Genomic DNA, 21,168 nt, shown 5'->3' on the forward strand with positions numbered 1-21,168 from the left:
ACAGGGCTGCCATCTACCCTACTGAAAAGACCAACATAAACAACCATTCTTGTCCAGGTTTATGCTGGCTGGTGTTAGTTTGGTACTGGTGAAGATGCCATGATATAGTAGTTAGCATACATGCATTGCAAAACTTATATTTATATATGTGATCTGAAAGATGCTACAACATCCCCTGTCATATTTTAAAATGAAATTAAGGTAGCATAGTGGGGGCACCAGCACGCCAGCAGCCAGTGCTGAGGACCAGCATCCAGAACCCAAAATAAACTGGTGACCAACAATGCCAGTCTCACTAGGGATAAACTCACCATGGAGACCCTGCAAAACACAGTCAAACCAATGTAAGAAAAAGGGGACATTTGTACCCCTCAGGCTTCTTGACCTTTTTATGCTCTCCCTATCTCTACTATCGTGCTGGCACCTGAGACAAGGATAGAAAGGTTAAGGTGAATCCAGAGTGACCTTTCATACATTTCTTTTGGGCTAAAAAGTCTTTAAAGCTACAGGGATCATACAAGTTCCACTGAGCTTGACTCAACTGGCTGACAATCCCTCTACACTACATGTGGCTGCCAATTATCATTGTCATTGTGAGTATTCATTATATAATCCTAATATTTGATGCCAAAGCATGCATTGTATGGGGATTATTATGCATTATTAAATAGCACTAGTACTTAGCTATCTTTTAGACACTCATACATTAATTGTATTAACAAGTTTACCTCCTCTTCAAAATTGACTATTATTGACTAACTGACAAAAGTCTCCACGATGTGTCGGTCACAAGGTAGCAAGTTGTTTGTTTGTTTACAATTACTCATTGTTGTTGCAATTATATTATACTGTAAATTAATCTTGAGAACAATATACCAAACTCTACAACACAAGATTAAAATGCATGTTAATTTTTGATTTCAACATGTAATTTTCTGATAATTTGATTTGTAATAAAAAAAAAATATTACAAAGAGAAGCATTTTCAATAGTTGATTCAGACTAAAGGAGAAAAACAATCTGGACTTATAGAATCATGCAGCCTGATCTCATGAAAATGATGTGACCATGGAAACATTTTTACAAATTACTTGCTTCATTACATGTTTTGCTGCAGTTTCCCAGTGAAATGTCCAGTCGGGGGTGCCAAAAGCAAGTGAAATTGTGTCATAATCAAACAAGGTTTTTAATATTAATGTCAGAAATTTTAATTATTAAAACAAACCTCCCTAACCAACAGTGTCCTAAAAGCAAATGAGAGGTGAACAATACAGTAATCCTTACCCTAAACCAACACCTAAACTTAGCCAATAGTGTCCTAAAAGAAAATTAGACATGAAAAGTACATTTTCTGAAGCTATCGTGTCATTTCGTGTTGTTCTATGACACTTTCAGCTCACGTGTCAACTTTAAAGTCCAACAGCACGCATTGGAATATGTGTGTAAATGTAAGTGGGTCTGTAATATAAGCGTTCAAATTTATAGTTTTTCAAATGATGGGTTAGAGTAAAAGTGTTTCAATATCATAACATAGCAGTGTGTGAGTAAAAGAGCAAAGAATAAGTGTTTAGAAAGTCATAATCTGCCTTTGTATTCATGATTTGTGTGAAAGTGAATAAAAAGCACAGTTGTTGTAGCGCCTCTAGTGTTCATTTTACCAGAAAACAGTGATGAAATGTAGACCGTGGCACGTAAAACTCAGTTTGCAAAAATATAGTTAGTGTAGTTATATTTGCACTACCCATGTGTATGTGTGTGTGTATGTATGTGTGTGTCTCTACGTATGTGTATAATTAGTTTTTAGTTTTTATTTTTCATTATTATCTATGTCTTGCTGCTGTTTTTGTATTGTTTTTGTATTGTTGTACACTGGAAGTTCCTGTCACCAAGACAAATCCCTTGTATGTGTAAGCATGCTTGGCAATAAAGCTCATTCTGATTCTGATTCTGATTTTGAAAATCTCTGTACCTACATTTTTGAAAAATTACTTTTATGTGGCTCGTACATATCGTAGCAGTTTCCTGGTGAAATGAATACCGGAGATGCTACACCAACGACTGCTATTCCCTTTCACACAAATCACGAGTAAAATAGCATTTATAAGTTAATTTTGTTACTTTTCACCCTGTTCCTCACACAATGCTGTCTTATGCCATGTAAACACTTTTACTATAGTGCATGTCTTGTAAGCCAATACATTTTAACATTTGCATTACATAACCAACTACATTTACAAGTCTGTTTGAGTGCAATATAACTGCACTGTAGCTCAACTGATAGTTGCACTCATGCCCTGTAGGTCGATCAGATGGTTTTACGAAACACTTGAGGCTGATTTTGTCATATGCAAGAATATTCTGAATATATACTCTCTGTAAAGCATTTAAACCTTCATGGAGCATTTAAATTAATTTTCAAATAAAGGCTTAACCAGATAATTACCTTAATCGGTGATGTGGATATACATAAATGTGGTCAAAGTTACGTGACGGACAGACGGGCTACATTATGAAATCATCGCTTGGTAGGTTGGTTAATGAATGCATGCATTGTAATTCTTACATGTGAATCATGTTATACTATAACACAGACATGACAAAAAGTGGGAAATGTGTATGGTACTGTACATTAGTTAATGTACTCTTGACAAGCTCAGATTTCTGAGAAGCTCACAATAAACAGAGACCCCCCCCCCCCCCCAGCCAACACTGTCAGATGTGTCAAGCATAATTCAGATTTGCTATAATGATTATTCAGCACAATGTCTTATTCATTTGAGCTAACAACAAAAAAGATCATTGTAAGGTGTATTATTATGTAGATTATCACTGCCATATTTTGGAAAGCACCAGTTTAAGATGGAGAGAATTAATACATTACCATAGCTTTCTGTTTTGAAATAAACCGTATTTGTAATGTTTGTGTAGCAGTCAGCCTATCTATCCAAATATGAGCACAATGTCGACTCTGTCTCTGTTTTAATGTAATTATTATGAATTGGCTTGTTGCATCAAAGCACATCTTGATATTCATAAATCAAAGAAAAACACGCTATATCCACCCCCACATCAGTGTTTGAGTTTCCTCCTCATTTTTAGGACATCTAACAATATCTGGAAGCTTGACAGCCCCATAATGTGCAGGTATGATGAAAATGTATGCATATGTACTGCTTTACTGTGACAGACATTAATCAGTAGGGTAATAACAGGGTAGTGCATCAACTGGCACCTGCATACATCACCAGTCGTACCACTCTCCCAATTTCACCATGCACTTTTTCATACTAACACAAGTGGGACTCTCCACACCTTCAAAGAGATCCTGCCCAAAAGCGAATAAGGAAAAAAGGAGGGGGAAAAAGAGTAAACAAAGAAGAAAAATAAATCTACACCTGACAACACCTGGAGTAGGAGCTAAAAAATAGAGAGCTAAGTCAGGGCACTTTCTCTCATTTTGGCTAGAGGAGATGAAGAGCTGCCCGTGGCTTATATCACTCTACCGGGGATGTTTATGAAGTCGAAATTGAGAGATGCTCTGCCAGATAAGGTAACCTTTGTGTTACTGTGCTATTGCCACCCCCAGGACTCTTACTTTGAAATTTATAAGAAACTCTTAGTTTGAAGTTTTGCATTTTCCTCTTATGTCTGTCTTCCTATCCTTTGCCCTAATTGTATTCAAGGTGTTCCTTGTCTCCTTGTTAGCCTTAGTGTGTATATATATCCTCTTGTTCCTCAGTCCAGGTTCTTGATTGCATGTAGTGTGTTATTTACCAGCATACTGCTGTTTAGTTTGTGTTATCTTCATCATTGTTTCCTCTTCTGTTGTTGATTATTAAAGTTCTGTGTTTGGATCCTCACTCTCTCGTCACTTCTCTGCAGAAACCGTGACAGACAAACTGACCTAATATGGATCCAGCAGAACGGATTGAGCAACTCTCTCAAGGGTCCACTCCTGCAGCAGAGTACTGCTCCATTTTTTTGAAAACTGGTCACTCAACTGAACTGGCATGAGAGATCCCTCAGAACCATGCTCTGGTTAGGACTCAATGATCCTGTGAGGAAGTTGGTCCCTTTGGACTGTGATCACCAATCTCTTCAGGATTTCATCACTGAGATCATAAGGGCTGACATTCTGCTCTCTACTCCAGTGGTTCCAGAGACCACTTTGACAGAGGCCCTTCTGCTCCTAGCTCCAGTGGTTCTGGAGACCCCTTCGTTGGAGGCTCCTCTGCTCCTAGCTCTGTTGGTTCCGGAGACCCCCTAGACAGAGGCCCTTCTGCTTCCAGCTCCTCCTCCAGTAGCTCTGCCCTCTGAGCCTTCCACGGCTCCACCCTCTCCTTCTTCTGAGACTCCTACTTCCGCTCCTCCTCCAGCGGCTCCGTCCGCTCCTCCTCCAGCGGCTCCGTCCGCTCCTCCTCCAGTGGCTCTGTCCACTCCTCCTCCAGCATCTCCGTCCGCTCCTCCTCTAGCGGCTTCATCCGCTCCTCCTCCTGAGACTCTTCCTCCAGTGGCTCCGCCCACTCCTCCTCCTGAAGCTCCACCCACTTCTCCTCCTGAGACTTTTCCTCAAGCGGCTCTGCCCACTCCTCCAGCGGCTCCGCCCGCTCCTTCTTCTGAGACTCCAGCGGCTCCGCCTGCTCCACCTCCACCTCCTGAGACTCAATTCCCTGAGTCTACTGAGACTATTCCTCCTGCAGCTCTGCCCACTCTGGCTCCACCTCCTGAGACTCAATTCCCTGAGCCAACTCTGGCTCTGCCCACTTGTTTCCTCTTCTGTTGTTGATTATTACATTTCTGCGTTTGGATCCTCACACTCTCGTCTCTTCCCTTCACAGACCGTGACAGCTTTGAGGGCAGCCTGCTAAATACAAGGTCAGGGCCTGCAGTTGTAGAAGCTTTACAGGGAGAGAGATTTTCCAGAACTCAACCCACTTGGGACAAAACTCAAATACAGCCTTTGCCACTCTTCCAGGAAGGCTTTGATTAGATATGAGATTGACACTGAAGGATATTGATTACAAAAAGACATTGAGGTTGGAAAGGTTCTAAACTTGCATGTATTGTGAATGTGCGGTGTTCTTCAATGTTATACTACTTACAGTTGTGCTCAAAATTGTGCATACCTTGGCAGAAATTGTGAAATATTGGCATTGATTTTGAAAATATGACTGATCATGCAAAAAAAAAAAAAAAAAAAAAAAACTGTCTTTTATTTAAGGATAGTGATCATATGAAGCCATTTATTATCACATAGTTGTTTGGCTCCTTTTTAAATCATAATGATAACAGAAATCACCCAAATGGCCCTGATCAAAAGTTTACATACCCTTGAATGTTTGGCCTTGTTACAGACACACAAGGTGACACACACAGGTTTAAATGGCAATTAAAGGTTAATTTCCCACACCTGCGGCTTTTTAAATTGTAATTAGTGTCTGTGTATAAATAGTCAATGAGTTTGTTAGCTCTCACGTGGATGCACTGAGCAGGCTAGATACTGAGCCATCGGGAGCAGAAAAGAACTGTCAAAAGACCTGCGTAACAAGGTAATGGAACTTTATAAAGATGGAAAAGGATAAAAAAAGATATCCAAAGCCTGTTCAATCACTTATTAAGAAGTGGAAAATTCGGGGACCTCTTGATGCCAAAGTCAGGTAGACCAAGAAAGATTTCAGCCACAACTACCAGAACAATTGTTCGGGATACAAAGAAAAACCTACAGGTAACCTCAGGAGAAATACAGGCTGCTCTGGAAAAAGACGGTGTAGTTGTTTCAGGGAGCACAATACTTGTTGACCCCTCTCCAACCATAGCGCTTATGGTTGTGACCATAAAGCTCTATTTTGGTCTCGTCACTCCAAATTACAGTGTGCCAGAAGCTGTGAGGCATGTCAAGGTGTTGTCAGGCATATTGTAACCAGGCTTTTTTGTGGCATTGGCTTCTTTCTAGCAACTCGACAATGCCGCTCATTTTTGTTCAAGTATCATCATATTGTGCTCCTTGAAACAACCACACCATTTTTTTCCAGAGCAGCCTGTATTCCTCCTGAGGTTACCTGTGGGTTTTTCTTTGTATCCCTAAAAATTCTTCTGGCAGTTGTGGCTGAAATCTTTCTTGGTCTACCTGACCTTGGCTTGGTATCAAGTGATCTCCGAAATTTCCACTTCTTAATAAGTGATTGAACAGTATTTTCAAGGCTTTGGATGTCTTTTTATATCCTTTTCCATCTTTATAGAGTTCCATTACCTTGTTATGCAGGTCTTTTGACAGTTCTTTTCTGCTCCACATGGTGTAGGAAATTAACCTTTAATTGCCATTTAAACCTGTGTGTGTCACCTTGTGTGTCTGTAACAAGGCCAAACATTCAAGGGTATGTAAACTTTTGAACAGGGCCATTTGGGTGATTTCTGTTATCATTATGATTTAAAAAGGGGCCAAACAATTATGTGATAATAAATGGCTTCATATGATCACTATCCTTAAATAAAAGACAAAGTTTTTTTTGCATGATCAGTCATGTTTTCAAAATCAATGCCAAAATTTCACAATTTCTGTCAGGGTATGCAAACTTTTGAGCACAACTATATATAAGCATAAAAGACAAAGTGTTTAACGTGTTAAGAAGGTCATTCCTACTATGCAGTAAAGTATGTCTCAATAATATAAAACTTACGATTTTAGTTAGTTTTTTTTTTATGTTTAATGCGATTTATGCCATATCCCAGGGTGCTATGTAGCAAATTAGCTTAAAAGGGAATTATTTATAATTAATTATAACTGGTTATAATTAATAATAAATATTTAGATTAGATCTTAGAATTAACTGTAGCAGAATCGATATTACAATTACTTGATCTGTCCGTCCAGCGAGCAGACAATATAATTATTTATCAATTCTAGGAAAATTACTTTCCTGGCCAAGGAACAATAGCCTTCCTACTTATACAGTGCTAGCAGTAGTTTAGCATGTAGCAAGGAGCAACATTCAGTGACTTTGAATTGTGAGCGGAACACAGAGACAATCAATTGTGAATATAAAGGATTTAATAAATGAAACTATAACTAACATACAAACAAATTAAGCAAAACATACATATATAGAATGAAGGAAAGTAAGGAAAAGAGAGAGAGAGAGAAAGAATGGCAGTATTTCAAGGGTTTTAAAACTCTCAGTTAACCACAACCTAAATGAGAATCATCAGAGGCACAATACACCTTAAAAGGGGTTCAAACTTAAACGCGCATCTAATCAGTTGTAAATGGTTACTTGCATTGGTTTGTTGCTGAATAAGAGTCTTGATGCGGTAGACGAGGTTCTCGACGATTTCTTTAGGAGTGAGTTGAAGAAGTCCACAGGAAATCCACAAAGTTACTTGAAGGTAAACACTGCCAGAAGGTTAAACTCAAGAGAGAGTTTTGGAGTGGGTTGGTCTCAAGAAGAAGAGTTTTGAGCGATGATTAGTCTGCGCTCTGGAGTTTTGATTGTTCATTGCCGCACCCATTTTGTGGGTGGAGTGGCCAATCAGAGGCATGCATTTTGAGCGGGAGAAACATCCTTTGTCTCCGTTTATGGCCCATTCGCATTTTATTGCTGATCTGGACCGCTAGTGCAGCTTTTAATTCAAAACATAGTAAGAATTGTTCGATGCATTTCACGATCACATGGTGTACATTATTGTGTGAGAAATAAAGGGAAGATCATTTTGATACCAAGAAGGTAACCTCCAGACGATATTAAAGCAGAGATACACTCATACACTTGAATATATGCGTTTAACGTCTAACTAATACAAGTAAAGGGTTTTAACCAAGTTAATATAATAGGGGAATATACATACAACACATGCATATAGCAGATACATTTATAACTGCTTACTATGGCCTAAATAGAGAAAATGTCTTTAGGTGTGTGTGTGACGTGTATTGGAATTACTGGAGACAGACAACTGCTCTGGTGCCTGGCATGGGGGTCACCCATTATAATGTGAGAAATAAAGAGAAGATCATTTTGATACCAAGAAGGTAACCTCCAGACGATATTAAAGCAGAGATACACTCATACACTTGAATATATGCGTTTAACGTCTAACTAATACAAGTAAAGGGTTTTAACCAAGTTAATATAATAGGGGAATATACATACAACACATGCATATAGCAGATACATTTATAACTGCTTACTATGGCCTAAATAGAGAAAATGTCTTTAGGTGTGTGTGTGACGTGTATTGGAATTACTGGAGGCAGACAACTGCTCTGGTGCCTGGCACGGGGGGGTCACCCTCCTCTCTGTGGAATGTGTTTGAAGCTTGATGGAGACACTTCAGAGGAGACCTGTTTTAGCATCCTTTTGATAGTGATAAAGACCATCTGCAATTTAGCACCCATATAAATGTAAACGTGGAGACCATGTCAGTAATTTATATGCAAATGTCAAAAGGCTAAAAGGTTTTTTTCAAACAAAGTTTTTTTCAAACAAAGTGTAATTAGCCATCACTGATCTTACACAGATGTTACAGCTATGCACAAACATCTAAATTATTATTAAGAAATATTCCATGTGTTTTATTCATTTTTTCTTTTCATTCTCTAATAAATATGTTTTTATGGGAACATTGCTTTAATTGGTAATGGATTTATATGATTTGCCTATGTGCTAAATATCACTTTCCATCCTGTTAATATTGTAATAATTTTAATATCCCTTTAAATAACAAAAGCCAGTTCCTTAATAGGCTCGTTTGAGATGCCAAATGCCTCGCCTTGAAAGTAGACAAGAGTAGGTGCCTGGCTGGGTGCTGTCAGGAGAGGAGTGAAATAAGTGCTGTCAAGTCGGACAGTTATCACTTCTCGCAGTGAACCAGCCACCTACAAGGTCAAAGGCAGATATCCTGTGATTCACATTCATGTGCTTTGTTGATGTTAAAGTGGATGCAGTTTAAAGTCTGCTGCTTGTAAATGAAAATACATATGATAAAGTCACTCAATGTACCTGTTATTTAATTCCCCCCAAAATCTGTCTTTTTTTGTCCATTTTTAGTTTAAAGGTGCAACATGTAACAATTTTCATGTAATATTTGCCCTTTTTTTTGCCAATGTGTGAACGGCTTGTAATGCAACTTAAAAAATGAGCCCTTCCCAGACTTCCTAGGTTGCCTATTAAAGCCTGTAGATAGATTTTCATGTGAAGGGAGTGGGTCGCTTTTGCTGGGAAAATCCAAAGGATTTGACATTTATGAGCACTCCCGAGAGCCTTGCCTCAGACAGTAATAGCTACTCTTCCATTTATGCATTTGGCAGACATTTACATGTATGCATTTGGCAGACGCTTTTATCCAAAGCAACTTACAGTGCAATTATTACAGGGACAATCCCCCTGGAGCAACCTGGAGTTAAGTGCCTTGCTCAAGGACACGATGGTGATGGCTGTGGGGATTGAACCAGCAACCTTATGATACCAGTTATGTGCTTTAGCCCACTCCGCCACCACCACTCCGATTCTTCTGCTATTCAACAGCGACAACAAACTGCAACACTAGGTAACATTATCTTAGAGATGGAATCCAGCAAATGTCCGGCTCCCAGCACAACACCGACTCCTACACAAACTCAGAGTAAGCCAAAAAAAAAACAAAAAAAAAAAACATTTATCTACTGAATCCTGTCTGGCTAAGTGGGAACGTGATCGGGGTCGAGCGAAAACTAGAGTGAACATCGGCAGGGCATTTGATTCCTGGAAAGACCTTTGTTCGGTTTTGGGGACCAAACCGACCCTGAATTGGCATTCTTCTTATTGGACAGGTAAGCTTACATAACTGCAAAGCATGTGAAATATAGTGCCATAAGGATTGATCTGTGTAATTTTAGCTAAATTACAATAACACATGAAATGAATGCTAGACAATGTTCAAGATAATGCAAAAAGACCCATTCATTAGTGTAACGTAACTTGGTTATATAGAAAATATATACATTCTATTATTATAAAACAGTAGCGCATTGATATATAAAAATGACAAGTTGTGATGGAATCACATAAATACTGAATTGTGTCAACATATTTATAATGTACAATCTATTTTATAAACAGCTACTGTCATCATCCACCAAATTTAGCTAACAGCTATTGATAAAGCTGGCTAGCTAGCTAATGCCAACATAGGCTATCGTATAAATGCAGTCAATGTATCATGCAAAGAAAAGTGATTACTTCAAGCTACAGTCTTGCATAGTTAGACCTATATCCACACTTTGTTTTAGACCTGTTCCAGCACTGGAGAGTCAAATATAATACACAGTCTCAAAGTTTGTAGTAAAATAATCATAACTGTAATTTTAATCACATTGTCTCTTTGTACGTTACGTCATTGTTTTGGTCGATGCTCGCTCGATCACGTCCCTATGGAGTGTGTGCGTGAGCTCGAGCACCAGCAACAGGTAGCTGGCTGCAGTTCACTTAACGGCCACAGGTGTCATTAATAATAAGGGTTTCTGAATCTTACATACTGCACCTTTAATAAAGACACATATTTTAGCAATATGATGACAACTGCATTTGCCATACAGAGATTGCTCTGTCTGAGTGTTGGGCCAAATTGTTCACACATGACTCATACACATAAAAACATGACATCAGAGTAAAAAAAAAAAAAAAAAAATCAAACACGAATAAAATAACAAAACATCAAGTTTTATTAAGCCAACGAGCAGTAAGTTGTCATCCAATCGTTTCCCAACGTGCTTGCAGTTTGTGCAGCTGGTAGACAGCAACTGCAGCACTTGGCTCTTAAAACTGCGGCTGCCTCACTATTGCAAGTATATTGTGGAATATGTTGTTGTGACATCACAGCAAGTTGGAGAGCGTTTCTACCTGGCATGCACCTGCCGGTGATCCCTGGTGATCAGTTCTGAACAGAATTTGCTCATCTCAAATGATCTTACTAACTGTCATCCTGCAGGAAGTTACATAATTTTGGTGGGACAACAATAACACTAACATGTGTATGCATTGTCAATGGATTTTACGAATACTATAATGTTTTGTTGTATTATTTAATTTGTCTTAATCTTTATGATAATATACACTCACTGAGCTCTTTATTAGGAAGACCTGTACACCTACTTATTCATGCGATTATCTAATCAGCCAATCATGTGGCAGCAGTCCAATGCATAAAATCATGCAAATATGATCAACCATCAAAATGGGGAAAAATGGGATCTCAGACCCATTGCCTTGACCGTGGCATGTTTGTTGGTGACAGACAGGCTGGTTTGAGTATTTATGTAACTGCTGATCTCCTGGGATTTTCACTCACAACAGTCCTTAGAGTTTACTCAAAATGCCAAAAACTGAAAACATCCAGTGAGCGGCAGTTCTGCGGACAGAAACGCCTTGTTTATGAGAGAGGTTAACTGAGAATTACCAGACTAGTTTTGAGCTGACAGAAAGGCTATGGTAACTCAGATAACCCCTCTGTACAAGTGTAGTGAGCAGAATAGCATCTTAGAATGCACAACACGTCGAACCTTGAAGCAAATGGGCTACAACAGCATAAGACAATGCTGGTCACTTTATTAGGACCATAGTCTTCCTAATTAAGTGCTCAGTGAGTGTTAAAGTACTGAGTTCAAAATGTACTGCATCAGTGAAATAACCCAAATGAAAGATAAATGATATACCTGTTAAGTTTAGTGCACTTGTCAGTCTTTTACATTGCCTTCTTCAAATATCTTGGAACACTATTAACCCTCAGAGACCCCCTGTATGTAAAAAACATATTTTTTAATTAAAAAATAAATAAAAATGGTTAAAAAAAATACATAACAGTAGCTGACATGCTGATCTGTATCACAACAACAGTTTTAGTGGTGAAAAAAATTACTCATACACAGCTTGCTAAAGTCCCAAAATTAAATATGCTTAAAAATCATGATTTTTATCATCAGTGGCTTCCCAAAAACTTTCAAAGAGGAAATAATAATAATAATCACACATATATATATATATATATATATATATATATATATATATATATATATATATATATATATATATAATCAATGTCAATGCATGGGTCTCTGAGGGTTAAATAGCCAGCAGTGACAAGTGAAATACATTACATCCTGACAAGGGTGAGGAGCAACTGAATGAGCCCCCTCTCACTAGTGACAGAGTTCGATGAGCAAGTTGAGGCTAGAATAAACGATGCTTTTGCTTTGGTTCCACAACACATAAGATAGCTCACACTTCTGAAGATAAACAACTGCTGAACATGCAGTTGGAGCGTGTTCAGCGATGTCTGTAGGGGATACATTGACGGCTTTTGAAACACAAATGCCCATTGATAAAATATTTAACTTGCTTCATTTAACATTCCCCTGATGTCGAGTGCTAGTACAAAGCACACCACCCATTGTTAGCCACACCAGATAGGCTGTTGTGCTGAAATTGAGATGCCTCATCAAACTTATATGAAAGACAGCTAACGGCGCATGGGAGTGGCACATTAAAACAGCGATGGTTCAGAAAAATGAATAATTCATGTGATGTAGAAAGGGATGCTTTTAGGTTAAGTGTTTAAAGAATGAATGTAATCGTTTCAGTGACTGCATCCTTGTTAGTTGGTTCGCTTTGAGCAACGAGGTGCCATAAACTCTTGTAGAGGGACTGAGCATGTTTGTCTGAAAGCTTTGTCTTAGTGAAACATCACAGTTGGGGCAGCTTTCAGAAGTTTTTTTTAAGTGTTTTAAGTGCGAGAACATTTTTGAATCAAGGGAATTAGAATTGTATTGGGAGTTACAAACCAGAAAAAAAAAAAAAAAAACATCTCAAAGCTAACAAACTCGCTGTTCAAAAATATATGTTCGGTGCTTTTGAAACTTTGGGCATGACAAGATTACTTCCATTGTGACCTTACAGCAAGCTGCAGGCTTTCCATATAAGGTGAAAAGTGAACAAGTCTGAGTCACTGTAATGGCGTGATGCTACATGAATCACTGAAAAACACAATTATGGGCACAGAATAAGCTGCATTTTTGAAAACTGACATTCAAGTCTGATAATTTGACACTTTGGTATTTCACGTCTAGGCCTACAGCAATGAGCACCACTTAAGTTGTTTGTTAACAATAATGGAAACAATTTACCAATCAAAATGGCCAAAAGCTCTTTCAGCAGCCGACTTCATGTGGATTTTTCATGTTTAACTGGATTCTTGGAAAGCAGCGATTTATATTGAACCAAAATAAAACATAGTGTTGAAGAGATGTTAATCTGTGACTTTAAAATACTAAAGATGTCCTACATTAATCCACTACACTCCACCGTATTTAGACCTTATTTATTTTATTTACTAATTTATTTACCTTGAGCTTGAAAATTGACTTTTTTGTTTTATTATTAATCTTTTCTCAAATACTGAACCAATCCTCATAAATTATATACCGTCTGAAAGCTTAAAGTCTCAAGAATCAAACTGCTGTCCATTTAAAAAATAAATAAATAAAAAACAGATGAAATTACAAGTGTAAACACTAGATGGCTGCAGAGAGCTACTTATTCATTCCTGATTGAAGGGAAGATGATTTCTAGATTTTGTCACAAGTTCTGCATTTAGATATATATTTAAACATTATCAAAGACTACTTATGTCAAAGTTTAGCATTTTGTCTGAGGTTATTTTTGTCTGTTTTTGCATACCCGAAATGAGTAATAACCTCATTTATCCCTGGTTTTAACAAGATGAATGTGTGTGTGTGTGTGTGTGTGTGTGTGTGTGTGTGTGTGTGTGTTTAGCATTGTAGTTGTGTTATTGTCTCACCAATTCATTTTGGTGTGTGTGTGTTCTGCATTGTGGCTGATTTATGTATTTATGTTTTGACAAATTTCAACAAAATTGTACTGTTTTATAGTCTGAACAGTTCAGTTTTGTGTGTGTATGTATGTTTGTTTGTGTTTTGCACACTTGATGTTTGGTAGCCTCACCCCTTCATATAACAAATAATTAAAATAAATCTGCGATTTTTAGTGTTTTCCATTCATTTACTATGGTGGTCACTTTTGACCGGGAACAGTACAAGTGTAACTTTTTTTTTTCTACCACTTAGACTGATTCAATCAACTCCAATTTATTTGTGTGTGTTTAGACATCAAATGGATGAAAAGTTATCAAGTCTTGTACCTGTTAGATAAAGGAAACCAGTTTTATTGAAGAAACGAAATTGGTTTCGGTCAAAAATGACCGAACAGTGCATGAGGGTTAAGCATATTTGTTTTACTCAGTAACTGACCAATAGTGAACTGCTGCTTGACTTTTTGTTATAACTAATGTTTGATAAAAGAAGTGTAAATTGGTACTTAATATATGTAAAATTAATGATTATATTTTCATCAAAACATGCAATAAGTAATACAAAAGATCACACTTTATTACTGTTCCATTATTAATATGTAACTATGGCGGAATTAATACAGGACAAAAGAGATGTACAACATTGACACTTTAGTCACCACTATTAATTAATATGGAAACACAATTAACTAATGTGTTAGTTATAGATAGAATGACTTAGATGACTGTGGTAGTTCACATATAATACTGAATATAATTTGCCCCATTGTGAACTTTTTACTATGGGTCAACCACTATTTAATTACTTATCACAGCATTAACTCCTCAAAATCCAGTGTCTAAAATGTGAAAAATTATATTTTGATTGTCAACATAAAAATGCATTTTAAGAGAAGCATGACATTATGCCTCTGTGTTCTTTAACCAGACTTAACTGGATTAACATACATATGTAACACTACTTAGTGGAATCATACTAGAATCATTCAGTGTCTGGTCTCTATATAAGTCAATGACAAATAAGGATGTCAGAGATGATAGAAAAATATATATTTTTACAAATCTAGTTTAAAATGCAGGTGCCAAGTTCTTATAAATGTAATATTTGTATTCACTATGGTTTAATATTGTTTTAAACATTTATATATTTTACAAACAATTTGATTCAATGACTCTAAAAAAACATTTTACTTGTGTAACTGTCAAGAAAAGTAGGCCTACTAAAATAGTTGATAATTTTTAATCAAATTAATTACATGGTATGCCGATTAATTAATCAAATTAATCGCAATTAATCGCACACATAAATATTTGCTGAGAAATCCCCTCAAATAAAAAATTTAATATATAATAATTAAATAATTTTAAACAGTTATATTTAAATACTTTTAAATAAAATATATATATTATAAAAAAATAATAATACAGATAATTAAAATGCATTACATTATTTTGGCAAACAAATTTGGGCAGAATGCAATATTTTGTTTATTTCCATATTATTGAACATAAGCCTACAGTACACAGTAATCCATTTTGTAATTTAATTAGTCAATTAGTCCAAGATTAATTATTAAGAGCTTGTCTAAAGGCTTGTCTAAGGATGTGTCAGTGTATACTTGCATCAGACAGATGGTTTTGGAGCATCTCAGTTACGCTGTATGATAAACATACCATTTTTAGATCGCTGTGTCAAGTCAAACGAAGTTTGAGACGTCTTGAGATCGCTGCCTTTGAATTTGCACTCCATCAAGCTGTGTTTGTACACAAGAATGTGTTCTCATCTTGTGTTGTCTGCTTTCGGTAAGTGTGATTTGTTCTCTGTCTGTATAAGCTGCGTGTTGCCTATACAGAGAATTTCGCTTACTGCCCGCTGGAGTAAACAGGTGGTACTCCAAGCTTGCATTGCTCAGATAAAAGGAATATTCCTTATTACACTCCGGGGACATGGTTAATTGCATATTTGTTTTTTAATGCATTATATTTATATAATTATAAAAAACAGCCCTAGTAATTATTAGTAGTTATTTTAAATTAGCCATAGTTAGTTAATAGTTTTCGATGAGGAAAATAAAATTCAGTAATTATTGATTAGCTAACAGTGAATTACAGCAGTTATCAGTTCGCTATTAATTACTGATTAGATAATCATGTTTCCATATTAGTTAACAGTGTTGGGCAAGTTCCTCAAAAAGAGTAATACACTACAGTATAATGATTACTTCTCTAAAATTGAAAAATAAAAATATATCGACTAAAAACAAAAAACAAAATTACTGCAACATGATAAAGTCAGAAACAAAGATCCAATGCATTTCTAAAAATGCAACTTAATCTCAAACATGCCTAACAATGGAAACTGTAGTATCTTCAGATGGGTTTAGGTGTCCCCTATCTACAACCTTATCTGCTGTGTGTGGCATGTTTGTGTATGCTTGTTAACCTGTGTTTGTATTCAAGACAGAAATAGAACCATAATAAACTGACATTTCTGACATTTGCAAACAGCTTTGATTGTAAAACCATTGCATATTTGAATGCTTGTAATTTATTTTCGGTGTGCATTTACATGCTTGCTTGCAGTATACATGCAGTATGTGTGCAAGTACATTATGTCTGTTTGTGTGTGTGTGTGTGTGTACAAGTACAGCATGTGTGTGTGCGTTTCTATAAAACAATAACAGAAAATATATTTAACAATTTTTTTTAAAAGAAACAGAACTTTTGTAATGAAACCAATGTTTTTGTATCTTTTGTGTGTTTGAGTGATTGTGCTGTATTTGTGTGTGTGTGTGCGCTCATGCATGTGAGTGTGTGTGTATGTGTGTGCATGCATGTGAGTGTCGCCTCTTAATGTCATGAAAGGTGTGCACTTGTGTTTGTGTTTTGTTGTGTGTGTGTGTGTGTGAGAGAGAGAGAGAGAGAGAGACAGACAGACAGAAAGACAGACATACAGACAGAAAGACAGACAGAAAGACAGACAGACAGACAGATAGAAAGTGCATTTTTTCACTGTAACCCTTCTACAGGCTGAATTCATTTTTGGTTTTCTGTCAAATATTAGTTATATCTCAATAGCAAAAAGCTTCTCGAATGGCTTGCTGGACAGTCTGTTTCTCCTTGGGGTCAGCAAAAGACTCCCTACACTGAAAAGACTTTCTAAGGGGGAACTTGATGGTTTTGTAGTGTTGTACTTAACTCTTCCCAATCCTGTAAAATTAGCCTGAAACGCCTATTCAAGGTATACCCAAAATAAATTTAAAGCTGTGTTTGAACAATTTGGAGTACATGCATGGTTTTGGTCTCTTTTGAAAGGTGACACTCTGAAGTTTTTTTCCTAAGCAGTCAGAATCACTGTAAGTGCTACTTGTTATGAGTAATGGAAGTTTGAACACACTGAAATAGAAGTTTTGTTTTTTGTTTTTTTTTGCATAACGATGCCTGCAGATGACTATAACTGGGAGCTATTAGCTGGAAAACACAATGAGACCACAGCATGAAGCCTTACCTAGTCCAAGTTCAAATTTTATAACAATACTACAGAAAATGAATATTTTAAACATGTTTTTCAAAGTCAAAATGTCCAGGTGTTTTCCAAAAGTGCCTTTTGGATACTTCAAAGGACCCTTGGTAACCATGGCCACATACTTAGGATAAAAAGGCTACTACTTTGGAATGCTTTAACATACAGTCATAATTTTGGGCTCTAATGAAAGGTGACAATTAGCGCTATCATATCTCATATGCAAATCCACTATTAGTATTGCTGACACAGAGTAACTGAAGCATTAACACATTAGAGTTCCTTTTTGCCTTCTTGAAACTAAACTTTGTGCATATAAAAGAGTCAAAACAAGTGCTATGGTGGAAAAGCAGTTTACATAAGAAATACACACCAAACTATTTACATACTTTTTTACACAGCATATTTACATACAATTATACCTTTTACATGTTTTTGGCAACATGCCAGTTATTGTAACAGTCACATTTGGGGACAAAGCACAAAGGCACATCACAGGAGGAGCACTTCACCGGGTGTCTTTGCATGGCACTGCCTGCACTTCAGTCAACCAGCAGTGCTGAGTCCACTGATATGCACTGACCTGTGATGTGCTCTGCGTGGAGCAGGAGATCCGGGTCTGGCTGTGGAGTGAGACCTCAACTCTGCCAGCTCCTCAGCAAGGGTCTCTCTGAATGCCTTCTGGTGCATAGGTACCTCTCCTTTAACTTTTGCAATGTCTTTATGGAGGAGGAAGGCGTTCACAATTGCCATGTCCATGAAATGATAAAATAATGTCTTGTACCACTTCTGGGTCTTGTGGATGACTTTATAGTACCCTATATTCAATGCCCAGTGCTGCACCTTTGACCCTTTTTACAGCTCGCTGCCTCACATTTCAGCAGTTCACACAATGAAACAAAGAGTCACACACACCTCCCCCACATGTCAGCAGTAATGCTGCGTTTCATTTACCTAGGAAGTCGGATGTCGGAGCTGGGAATGATGTCACACCCGAGTTGACAGCGTTCCAGTACACAAGTCAGAAAACCAAGATGGACACGTCCAGGCAAACCTTTGTTGTGCTTGCTCTTTCGGAATACAAACAACTACAGAACAAATATGAAGTCCACCTAAAAAAACATCATGGAAGGAGAAAGGAGACGCAGATGGTAGGTTGTTTTTCAGTGTATTTCATGGTGTGAGAAACACCTTGACTGCGTTTTAATCAGTAATTGTGTAACCAGTTAACAAACTCCAAGTTCAAAATCAATGTTAAGTGTTCCCTTAATTTTTTTGAGCAGTTTATATATATATATATATATATATATATATAATAGTCTGCTACATGAGATATGTATAATGTATGTTGTATTAAATGTGCTTAAGATTTCAAAAAAAGATAAGAAAACTTTACTCATCTTAAACGAACTTTGTGTAGCCAGAGCCCTTCAAATTAGAAGTAAAAATAATATAGTGATGCGACTGTAATATTTAAATGGCAGATATTATTACTTAAATACAGTTTTTCTCTGACTTAGGATACTGATATCCTCTGTGCTGTGGTCAACACAGCAACTCATCCTTAAGACTGGAACAGAGTGGGAGGTCATGCTGAATATGGGTGACTACACTTTTGCAGGTCATTTCAGGGTCACCAAGCCACAGTTTGAATATCTCCAGATGAAACTGCAGGAAAACGGTATAGAAAAAGAACATAGTCAAGGTCTACCACCAGTCCCTGTGACAAAGAAGGTGCTGATGTTTCTGTGGTACATGGCCAACCAAAACAGCTTTAGGGAGATATCAGACAAGTTTGATGTGTCACAGTCATCAACACACTGGATCATTCTAGTAGTTCTTAACATCATTTGTACAATGGGAACAACTTTCATCTCCTGGCCAAATACCTGTGAGAAAGCAGCATCTGCTGCTGCTTTCCACCGTCTCTGTGGCCTCAGTGGTGTCATTGGTGCAATTGATGGGTGCCACACCAGGGTGCAGAGGCCACACATAAGAGGAGGAGACTACATGAATAGAAAAGCATTCTACTCTATCCTCCTTCAGGGTATTGTAGACGAGAGGGAGCGATTCATTGACATTTTTGCTGGACCACCAGGCAGGGTTCATGATGCCAGAATGCTGAGGGCCTCTGACTTTTACACAACATGGCAGGAGAACATGGATGAGTACAGCTTGCTGGGAGACAGTGCATACATTGGCCAGGCCTTCCCATTTGTCATCACTCCAAAGCGTGACAACGGGGCTCTTCCTGAAGCAGACCAGCTGCAGAATTCCAATATCAGCCATGGGAGGGTGGTTGTTGAGCAAGCCTTCGGAAAGATGAAGTGCAAGTGGAGACGTCTTCGAGATCTGCAGAACACTCGAATTGATGTTGTGGTGATGATAACAATGGCAGCCTGTTTTTTACACAATATGTGCATTGGTGCTTCAGAGATATGTCAAGAACACCCACATGGCTGCCCAAAACAGGGAGATGAAAATGAGTAGGTTATCCTCAAATCCTTAGTTTTAACAAAATGCCATGCTATTAAATGCTGTACCCTGTTCAGTGATGAAAGGATTGATTCACAATTGTTTTTAATCAAAATTATATATAGTGGATTTATTCAGGTTATGTTGTAAATACTAAATGTAGATTTCAAACTGTGTAGCATTTGAATGAGTTGTTTTCATATTGTTTAATATTTTCTCTATTTGAACAACATTAGTTGCTGACTTCTGCACTTTAAAAATACAAATAATCTTCAGTATAAAAATGAATAAATTGCAGCCTTGCCTCCTGGTCTTATTTTCCGCAAAATGGTCAAATGGTCTTTATTGTACGAACATTACATGGAAAATCCAAATGCAAAATGTGCAGATCTGTTCTTTAAATAAAATAAATGGCACAGTTAAACTTGTGCAACAACATCAAAATATAGTGATACATATAACACACATTACAGTTTGTCTTCAGACCTACAAAAAAGCAAGAAAAAAAAAATGTAACTTACCTATTGCACATTACCAACTTCAAATGACAAACGATTACAGTTTGTCCAGCAACTTTGTCATCAGAGCCTCAAAACCCTGCTGAGCAGACCTTAGTTGTGCTACAGTCTCCTCATGACGCCGATGACTGGCTTCTTCCGAGTCCTGCAAAAACTGCATCAATTCAGTGTCCACCCTTCGATGCTTACGAGGAGGTGTTGGTGTGGAAGTTGGTGGTGTTGTTTGGCACAATGCAGTGACACTGCAGCAATGTCCTAATGCTTCAGGTCTGCACACCTCTAGACCCACTGATGAGCCAACAACAGGGAAGACCACATCATGCTGCCCTCCCAGAAGGTCATCCATTTCCGAGTAAAACTGGAAGCGGATGGTCCCCTTCCCTGTAGTTTTAATGTTATCTTTTATTTTTTTTGTAGGCATCTACAAGTGTATTCCACTTCCTGGCCACCTTGGGCAGGGCAGAAAGACTGCATGAAATGGCTGGCCAACTTATCTGCAGCATCTCTCCATAGATGTTTTTCTATGCAGATTTAAGCCGTGCATTCAGCTCTTTCAGAGTTTTGGGGAGTCCTTCACCTTCACTCTCGATGTGCTGCCGCATAAGGTCGATCAAAAACAAAGGTTGGTCTTTGCTGAAGCCCTCATTTGCTGGCATTGGCACAGGTGAGGGTGATGGTGATGTGCTGGATGCGGCATCACTGTTCTCCTGGCAGCTTTCTAAAACACATAAAAACAACAGGTTAGCATGCACAACATTATTAACATTATTACTATTTTTTATTATTATTTGTATT

The 21,168-nt window shown here is 37.6% G+C and overlaps 1 protein-coding gene across 1 annotated transcript; it reads left to right on the plus strand.

Moving 5' to 3' along the window:
* Positions 1-17,383: 17,383 nt before the first annotated feature.
* LOC127431780 (uncharacterized) lies at positions 17,384-20,020 on the plus strand. The gene is made up of 2 exons (XM_051682322.1): positions 17,384-18,531; positions 18,901-20,020. Exons 1-2 carry the CDS (start codon positions 18,506-18,508, stop codon positions 19,868-19,870), a joined length of 996 nt encoding a protein of 331 aa, XP_051538282.1. The 5' UTR covers positions 17,384-18,505; the 3' UTR covers positions 19,871-20,020.
* Positions 20,021-21,168: the final 1,148 nt, after the last annotated feature.

This window comes from Myxocyprinus asiaticus, chromosome 41, assembly GCF_019703515.2.
Source record: "Myxocyprinus asiaticus isolate MX2 ecotype Aquarium Trade chromosome 41, UBuf_Myxa_2, whole genome shotgun sequence".
Classification (NCBI taxonomy): Eukaryota; Metazoa; Chordata; class Actinopteri; order Cypriniformes; family Catostomidae; genus Myxocyprinus; species Myxocyprinus asiaticus.